At 53.9% G+C, this 9,578-nt stretch overlaps 1 protein-coding gene across 1 annotated transcript in view; it reads left to right on the top strand.

Moving 5' to 3' along the window:
* Positions 1-9,572, top strand: part of PRDM11 (PR domain containing 11) — a gene marked incomplete at its 3' end in the record, with an annotated part of 23,342 nt that extends 13,770 nt beyond the window's left edge. The window contains exons 5-7 of the mRNA XM_009873998.1: positions 2,944-3,131; positions 6,142-6,783; positions 7,637-9,572. Coding sequence (XP_009872300.1) covers positions 2,944-3,131; positions 6,142-6,783; positions 7,637-9,572 — 2,766 coding nt within the window. The remainder of the gene's footprint in view (positions 1-2,943; positions 3,132-6,141; positions 6,784-7,636) is intronic.
* Positions 9,573-9,578: the final 6 nt, after the last annotated feature.

Raw genomic sequence — 9,578 nt, 5'->3', positions numbered from 1 at the left:
AACGCGTCAAAGCCTGGAGGGGTGGAGGAGCTGGAGCCTGAGCCTGCCTCTTGCCATGACGCTTTCCTTCCTCGCTGTCTTTCTTGCTGGCTCCGTTCCTCTCCTGGGGAGGACAGGTCCCAGCTGCCACAAAATAGCGCTGTGACGTTTTTTGGGGCACGCTCACCGGGCCATTCCAAAACTTGGCAATTTGAGTCCTTAGTGGGTTGTGGCTTAGGAAAAAAGGGAGATGAGGATGGTTTGCTGCTGCTAGCTGGAAAGGCTAGGGGAAAAGTGGTCCTACAGAGCGAGGAACTGTGCGTCCTACAGCCATGGGATTGCTCCAAGCTCAAATCACTGCAGATGGGTCATAAATGGTCTCCACTGGTGCAATGGCTGGTCCTCAGTAGCCTGGGCAGAATCTGTGGTCATCTGGAGCCTGGCTCGTCCCAGGGACTGAGCAGGACATGAAATGACCTGGTGGCAATGCCTGTCTGCAGGAGAGGAGCCCCAAGAGTGGTCCCAACCCTGCCTGTCCTCTGGGACTGAGGTCCCTCAGGTCGTGCCCGCCAGGGTGCAGGACTCGTGCTGGCCCAGCCACGCCTGTCCTGGGCACCTCGACCCAGGCAGAAGTCTTTCCTCCTGGCAGTCAAGCCTGCTTGCCTCCGTCCAGCCTGAGCCTTCAGTGCTGGGAGGGGGTCTGGCTACTTCCCAGCCTCCGCAGGAGGCACAGGGTTCCTCCGGACACACAGGGTTCCTCCCGCTTCAGCCGCAGGAAGATGTGTCGGTGAGGGCAGATCGGAGCAGTCTCTCCTCAGCGGGCAGTTTGTGCCCCGGCCTCGCCCCGAGCAGGATGCCTTCTGTGGAGCGACTTCCCGTATCCTCAGGAAATTGCCTGCCTCAAGCCCGTGGTGTGTCTTAGACCGAGAGGTGGAATTTGGGTTTTATGCAGTCCTTCCTAACCTGTGTCATTTGTGCCCCCGGGGTTGCTCTCGCGGGTGCTGGGCAGCGCTGGTTTAAAAGCGGTTCTTTTGCGTGGATGATCTCATCCCCATTTATGTTACCTCAGGGAGGTAGCACAGATGTAAAACTTCCTCTCAGAGCTTAAACCAGTCACGAGCTGCCAGCGGCGTGTGAAGGAACGCGTTTGTGGCGGGGTTATTCCGCTGCTGCCTGTTCATGGCTGTTTCCGCACCGCGGGGGGAGATGGGCATTGCTGCCGCCGCTCCAGCCCACGCTCGGCTCCCAGCCCTGCGCTGCTCTGGGCCGTGGAACGCAGGGCTGAAGGATGCTCTCGGGCAAGAACCTCGGAGGGGTTTATGGGCCAACAGGAGAAGTGTGCTCATGCTTAATGGAAATAGTTACCGAACGCCTGACGCGCCTTGTGCGGAGCCATGGCTGACCCAGAAGGGACAGCCTGGCAGCGCTGGCTCTGTCACCCCCTTCCCAGCCGACCCCTCCCTCCAGGCCTCTCTTTCTTCTCAGATATTCAAACTGGGGCTTCAAAAGTTCCCTCGTTTTGTGATCGAAAGAGAAATAAGGGTTAACAAATGCCCAAGTTGGGCTCGTTGTGGCAGTGCCAGAGCCTGCTGGTTGAATAATTACTGCAGATTGCAGAGCGTCCTGGGTAGCACACTTCAGGAAAAACACAGCTGGTGGCAGGCACACGCACAGTTGCTTAACATGAAAACCAGGACTGCTGGAGCCTCGGCCAGCCCGAGGCTCTGCAGACTCGTTTGCTGTGTTTTGTGGGAAGTCTCAGCAAGTTGTGGCCTTATGCCTGTGGGCTGGTGTGATCACGTGGAGGTGGCCTTGTGGCTTCATCTGTGCCTGCGCGTGGCTGGAGAAAGGGAGAGGGTTAAGGAAACCCTGATGGATTCCTTGAGCTGAGGAAGTAACTGCGAGGGAACATTTGGGCAAGGACTAGTAGCAGAAGATGCCAGAGGGGCCATTTGCCGCTCCTCTTCGTTAATCCTACTGCAGCAGGGAGTGCTGGATAATAGAGGTAAATGGCGTAAGAGAAGAAAAAGCTTTTAGCTGTGAGCTATTGAGATCTGCTTTTGGGTCTGTACGTATCGTGACAATGCCTTCTCCTGGTGCTGAGCGGGTGTTACCAGCTCACGTTGGCTGTACCCAGTACTACCAAGCCTTTTTCATGTCCTCTAGTGAGAACAAGAGGAGCACGCGAGGAAATAATGTGATCCGAGCTGTAGATCTGTGTCTTAGCAAATTTCACAGAGGGGCAGTTGCCTGAAGTGGGAATTAGTATATCTCTGCTGAGCTGAAATTTAGCTGGAAAATAAATCCTGTGCCCAGAAAGTGGTTTATCTGTGAGCACTGCCAGGTGATCCCCACGACGTGGTGCTGGGCTTCCCTGAGACTTGCAGGGCTGTTCATAATACTGTGTCACACCTCACCGAATGCTCGAGTGCAAAACCTTCCCCTGCTGGCATGTACTTGGTTTCCTTTTCAACAACCAGTACCCCCATGCGCATGCTTCCGTCCTGATCATCTCTGTTCTGCTCGAGGAAGGTGGTGTTTTGGAGAAGGAGACGGGTGGAGGGACTCTGCCGTATTCTGGATGTTCCTGAGAACAAGGGAGGAGGCCCTGGGATGTGAAGTGATGGTGGGGAGTCCAGAAGTCCTTGTTCTCATCACTAGGCAAATACCTTTCTGCCCGTGAGAGTCTGTGTCACCCTTCAGGTTGGGTGTACATTGTTGTCACCCCTTCCCCGGCAGAAATGGGCTCGCTGGCTTAGCGTTCCCTGGGTATCCGTGCTCGTTGTCCGGGCAATCTGCCCACCGTCACTTCTGGCTCCATGCTTTCCAGTCTAGCTGTGTTGATGCCTCTCTCTGAAGGCCGTTCTGGCTTCGTTGTGGTTGTCGTTCTGGTGCAAGAGTTGGGGGTAAGGAGCACAGGAGAAAAATTTGTGCTTCACACCTGCCTTGTCGCCTCTCCCTCAGGTACGTGATCATCTCCCGGGAGGAGAGGGAGCAGAACCTGATGGCCTTCCAGCACAGCGAGAGGATTTACTTCCGAGCATGCCGCGACATCCGCCCTGGGGAGAAGCTGCGGGTCTGGTACAGCGAGGATTACATGAAGCGGTTGCACAGTATGTCCCAGGAGACCATCCACCGAAATCTCACAAGTGGTGAGTCCTCCCTTCCTGCCCTCTCCCCTGTCCCCTCGGGCTGCCAGGCTCGCCAGGCTGAGCACGGTGGGTGAAGTAGGTGACGTGCGAGGAGAGCTGCGTTTCGGGAAGCAGAGCAGCCCCGGGTGAGAGCCCCGCGTGGCGTGGCCGGGTGGCTGTACAAGAGCGACAGAACCACTGCCACGGAGATCCCGAAAGAAACATTTGTGCTGTGTCGTGTCGTGTGTCGTGTCGTGTTGCGTGTGTCCCGCAAAGCCCAGGGATGGCGGAGCCTGACGATGGCGGAGCGGGTGGTCCCACAGATGGACATTAGGTTTTTCTTCTGAACCTGCTGCTTTCTCTGGCGCCTGTGAGCAGCCTGTTTGAGGGAGCTCCAGCTGGCTCCGTGTGCGTAATGAAAGAGATTTCCTTGGTGTGTTTGTGTGTCCATTTTCCTCGCTTAATTTATCTCCTCTTTCTTCAGAAAGATAATTTGGGATCAGCGCAACATCAGCTAGAGACTCCTTAGTCTTGCGACCTTAGAGTGCGTGTCCCGCCTACAGGAGGCTGTGTACTTGTCAGACTGATTCTCCCCTGGATAAAAACGGTTATCTTAAGAGTAGCCATGCTGGAACAAACCCAGCAGTCCTGTGGGTTAGGGTAATGCCAGCAATACAGGAAGCTTTAGAGGAAGGCAAAAATTTTGTTAATGCATCTGTTCATCTGCGTAGTGTTTAGACCTGAAGTTAATTAAGGGCATTTTTTTCCAGGCATAGCCACAGGACGGCAGGGCTTCCGAGGGGCAGCCACACTAAATATAACTTTCTAATTAAGGTTCCCATGTATATTATTACACAGCTGCTGTTGCTGCCTTGACTTGGTAAAAGGTGTCTCCTCTTTAATCACGGGGTGGACAAGATGTCCGGAAAAAGCCCGTTATCCTCCATCGCCTTGGAGTTACGATGCGCTTGCAGTGTTCCCTCTTGATGGCCGCTACTTGGGCAATTCCCACTTCAGAATTAACGTGGCTACAAACGTGCTTTTCTATGTTAATGAGCACCCTTGAGCGATGAGGTGCAGGCTGCAGTGACCTCGCTACGTGCTGTACACCCCTTAACTGTCCGCATGGTTTAGTATTTTCTGAAAAGTACGGCAAGAGAAGGACCGTGCCTCTTGGAGCAGCTGCTCAGGAGGGGCGCTGAGACCGCGAGCGATGGCTCTGCTGTACACACACGCCTTCAGTCGCGGTTCCTTACGATGTGTGAGCTGAGATGGTAACTGCCAGCCTGCTCGGTGCTCCGAGTGGCGTGAACACCTGCCTCTGGGCTCCTCGGGACCCACCGTAGCCTGGCATGTGCCTCAGGCCGGACCACCCCAGGAACCCCCTGAGGTCTCGATGGGCTCAGCCTGTGCCAAGCCAGGCTCAGCCTGTGTTTGCAAACGAAGCGCAGAGGCATTGTTGGCGCGGAGCATCGCTTGGGAGAGATGCCACAGCCTCGCCTGGGAGAGCACTGGGAGGTGGCCAGGGAGCAGCAGCAAGCTCTGTTGAGTCTCTTTTCTGTTTAAAAGATTCCGAATCCCCCGCAGACGAGCCCGTCGAGAGAAGCGGCACACTTTATAAATGCTCAGAAAAATAACGTGGTCCCTGGGTTTTGCTTCTGCCAGTAGTTTCCCACCCGCCTCATCAATGGAGTCAAAATCAATAACATGAGGGATCGGCTGGTGATTTCTAGCTTTCTCATAGGGCCGAACCACTCGGTTGGTTGGGGGAAAAAATCACCAAGAAAGAAGAAGAATCTACTCTCTAAATCCCTACCTCTGCCAGTAGTCTGTATAGTCCTTAACAGGGGAGATTCTAGGGCAGAGGCTCAACGTGCTGCCCATAGAAAATCCCATCAGTGTGTTGAAAATGAGATCTGTTGTCACAGATTCACTCCTGAAGTGGCCGGGTTTGCCAGCCAGCACCCAAACTCGCTGCAAAATGCCTGCCATTCGGGCCAGCCCTCTTTACGGTGCCTTACTCTAACTGTTTCGAGCCTTGCGTCTTTTCTGCATTCTTAGCATTGCTCTCCTTAGAGAGGGAACGGTAGCTTTTGCTCAGTAACTCTTATGAAAGCATGAACACACTTTAAAAGCAAACAAAACCAAAAAAATCAGCATAAAGCAGCGTCTTGTTTGGGAAGCCATCAATGCTTGAAGTTATTTACAAGATAGAAGAATGATGGAAATTGAGCCAAACCTATCGTCTTTTGAATTTCCAGGTAAGGAAAACTGGCTATTCCCTTTATTTTAAGCAATTAATAATTTGTGTGAGGTTGCTTTTATTATTGTTTGGGCTTTTTTTTAAATCATTGCGTGGCCACGCTCTTAGACTCCACCGGGACAGGCTATAGATGTTCCATTCCTTGGAGGGCGTCCACCTGCTGTAGCTCAGTTTGACGACGAGTACCTCGGGGTTTAAGAGCGCAAGTTATTTTTACTCCTTTCCCTTTGCGTTTCTGGAGCAGCCTCCAAACTGAACGAGAGCAGAGGGGCTTGCAAACCTCATGCGGTGGCGCGCACAGACGCTGGGGGTGTCAACGAAACGGTCCGAATCTCTCGCTGCACTGCTGTACGCTCGATACCTTTTACCAAGTCAAAAAGAGGCACAGGTCTTCCAGCCAGCCGAAACGGCGCTTGGGCTCTGAGCGTTAGGTTCCACCGCGACCAGTCGTCCGCCTCGTAGTCTCCTCCTAGCGCAGGTTGGTTATACCCGTAGGTTAAAGAAGATGCGTGTAGTTTCTCTTCTCTGTTAAGGTGTGTGGCTGCCCAGGACTGTCTCTGTTTTAGCAGACATGCCCGTTAGCGGGGCTCCTCCTCTCTCGAGCCTCGGTCTCCTCTGAGTCGTGTCAGGTCCCTGGTTTGGAGCGCAACGGGCAGACCTGCAGGCACTCGGCCTGCCTTTTTTGTTCTTTTTTTCGTTTTGAGTTTTAGATTGAGGGGTGTTGCTCGCTTCCCAGTGATAATCCCCACCCCGTGTTTTCCTTTCCAGGAGACAAAAAGCTGCAGAGGGAAAAGCCAGAAAAGAACACAGAGGATCATGAGGACGCGAAGGGGCTGCTCCAGCTCACCACCCTAAAGCAGGGATACAAGCGCAGCTGTGACGAGGGGGAGTCCCACCCCCAAACAAAGAAAAAAAAGATCGACCTCATCTTCAAAGACGTCCTGGAGGCTTCCTTGGAGTCCGCCAAGTTTGGAGAGAACCAGTTAGCCACGAGCACGCCGCTTGCCATCAGAAAAGCATCTCGGTACCAGGCTGAAGACATCTTCGAGAGGTGTGGCAGCGCCATGCAGCACGGCTCCCTGAACCTCGGCAGAAACCGGAGCGAGGGGGAATGGAAGATCCCCCATGGTTCCTCTTTCAGCTCAGCCAAAGAGGTGGGCATCCTCGAAGACGAGGAAGAAGAGCCCCTGTCCCTCACAGCGGACAGCCCGACCGAGCTGTCCCTGGCCTCTGCACAAGGCAACTCCCACGAAATCCCCACCACCTCCTTCTGCCCCAACTGCATCCGGCTGAAGAAGAAGATCCGGGAGCTGCAGGCTGAGCTAGACATGCTGAGATCTGGGAAGCTACCTGAGCCGTCCGTGTTACCGCCCCAGGTACCCGAGCTCCAAGAGTTCTCGGACCCCACAGGTAAGCCCTGCCAAGTAACAGCGTTCTCCAAACCCTGCCTCAGGAGAGTAGGGAGATGCCCGAGTGCTGTGTACCCAGCTAAAGCATTTTGCTCTGAGTATTCAGGGGAACGCCCAGTACCGTGGAAGGTTCGTTGTCAGGTTTTGTGACCGGGTTGGGGGTCCAGGAGCTGACACAGCTGCGGGCACAGTGGAAAACGCTGTCTGGGAAAGACTCTGTATGACTTGCTCTATTTGTTGCCGTTGTAATCGATGATGCGCTGCCAATAAAAAAGACATTCCATTGCAGACAGTTTGTTTGCCGTATTTTTGATGCATTATTCTCTTTCAGCGGAAGCCCCTCCGCAGTGCCTCACGTGCTACCCAGAAAGTCTGAATGACTCTGCGGTGACACTGAAACATGCGATCTTTGTGTATGAAGCGATGTCCCGCTGTGTCCTGTGTGGGAAAACCATCTTTGTTTCCTCCCCTGCCTTAACACAATCACGTGGCCCTTTCTGAAGATGCGTTTCGTCTCCTCCAGGAACGTGCTGTCGAGCAGCAGGGAGCCTTCACCAAAGGGAATATTTGGGCCACACGGTGTATTGAGCAAGTGGCCAGGATGTCATGTCCTTTCTTTCTGTCTGCTGTGGCTTGTTGGAGACAAAGCTCATGCACAGAAACTTTGGTTTATTTTCCCTTCAAAGCCGTGATTCAAATTCTACCCCTAGTGCGTTGTGGGCAGGAGAGGGCAGGTTGTGGCCAGCTCGTCGGGCAATGCTCTGCTGTCACCAGTACGATGCTTCTCTCGCTCAGCAACTTTGCAAATACCATATTTTTTTTCTTTTCTTTTCTTTTTTTTCTTTTTCTTACAGCTTCAGAAAGCATCATCTCTGTTCCCACCATCATGGAGGACGATGACCAAGAAGTGGATTCTGCCGATGAATCGGTTTCCAATGACATGATTGCTGCTACAGACGAGCCTTCCAAGATGTCTTCTGCGACGGGCCGGAGGATACGGCGGTTCAAGCAAGAGTGGCTTAAGAAGTTCTGGTTTCTGCGGTACTCCCCGACATTGAATGAAATGTGGTGCCACGTCTGTAGGCAGTACACGGTGCAATCCTCTCGGACTTCGGCCTTCATCATTGGCTCCAAGCAGTTCAAGATACACACAATAAAGCTTCACAGCCAGAGCAACCTCCACAAGAAGTGCCTGCAGCTCTACAAGCTCAGGATGCATCCGGAGAAGACGGAAGAGATGTGCCGAAACATGACCCTGCTCTTCAACACAGCCTACCACCTGGCCCTGGAGGGAAGGCCCTACTACGACTTTCGGCCGCTGGCGGAACTACTGAGAAAGTGCGAACTCAAGGTAGTGGATCAGTACATGAACGAGGGAGACTGCCAGATCCTGATCCACCACATCGCCCGGGCTCTTCGGGAGGACCTGGTAGAACGCATTCTCAGCATCATTCTGGACGGGCAGAGCGATGACGTGCTTGCGGACACAGTGGCGGTCTACGTGCAGTACACAAGCAGCGACGGGCCGCCGGCGACCGAATTCCTGTCTCTGCAGGAGCTGGGCTTTTCTACCACAGACAGTTACCTCCAAGCATTAGACAGGGCTTTCTCCAGCCTGGGAATACGGTTGCAGGATGAGAAGCCAACTATTGGCTTGGGTGTCGATGGTGCCAACATCACCGCCAGCCTGAGAGCCAACCTGTTCATGACAATCAGGAAGACCTTGCCCTGGCTTCTGTGCCTGCCCTTCATGGTGCACAGGCCCCACTTAGAAATTCTGGATGCCATCAGCGGGAAGGAGCTGCCCTGCCTGGAGGAGCTCGAAAACAATTTGAAGCAGCTGCTCAGCTTCTATCGTTACTCTCCCCGACTCATGTGTGAGCTGAGGGTGACCGCGGCCACTCTGTGCGAGGAGACCGAGTTCTTGGGGGACATCCGAGCGGTGAAGTGGATCATCGGGGAGCAGAATGTGCTCAATGCTCTCATCAAGGATTACCTTGAGGTCGTGGCCCATCTCAAAGATGTCAGCGGCCAGACGCAGAGGGCGGATGCTTCTGCCATCGCCTTGGCCCTCCTGCAGTTCCTCATGGACTACCAGTCGATCAAACTCATCTACTTCCTGCTGGATGTGATTGCTGTGCTCTCACGCCTCGCCTATGTCTTCCAAGGGGAGTACCTCCTCGTGTCGCAGGTGGACGACAAAATAGAGGAGGCCATCCAGGAGATCAGCCGGCTGGCAGACTCGCCTGGGGAGTACTTGCAGGAGTTTGAGGAGAACTTCCGTGAAAGCTTTAATGGCATCGCCGTGAAAAACTTACGGGTGGCTGAAGCCAAATTCCAGTCGATCAGAGAAAAGATCTGCCAGAAGACCCAGGTGATCCTAGCCCAGAGGTTCGATTCCCGTAGCCGGACATTCGTGAAGGCCTGTCAGGTGTTTGACCTCGCCGCTTGGCCCAGAAGCACTGATGAGCTCATGAGCTACGGGAAGGAGGATATGGTACAAATATTCGAGCACCTGGAGACAGTCCCGTCGTTCTCCAGAGAGGTTTGCAGAGAGGGGATGGACACCCGAGGCAGCCTGCTGACGGAGTGGCGAGAACTCAAGGTGGATTATTATACCAAAAATGGTTTTAAAGACTTGCTCGGTCACATTTGTAAATACAAACAGAGGTTCCCCCTCTTAAATAAGATAGTTCAGATCCTCAAAGTCCTCCCCACCTCGTCGTCCTGCTGCGAGAAGGGCCGCAACGCCCTGCAGCGAGTACGCAAGAACAACCGCTCCCGGCTCACGCTCGA

This window comes from Apaloderma vittatum, unplaced genomic scaffold (genome assembly GCF_000703405.1).
Source record: "Apaloderma vittatum isolate BGI_N311 unplaced genomic scaffold, ASM70340v1 scaffold22867, whole genome shotgun sequence".
Taxonomy (NCBI): Eukaryota; Metazoa; Chordata; class Aves; order Trogoniformes; family Trogonidae; genus Apaloderma; species Apaloderma vittatum.
This window is presented reverse-complemented; position numbering and strand designations above follow the sequence as displayed.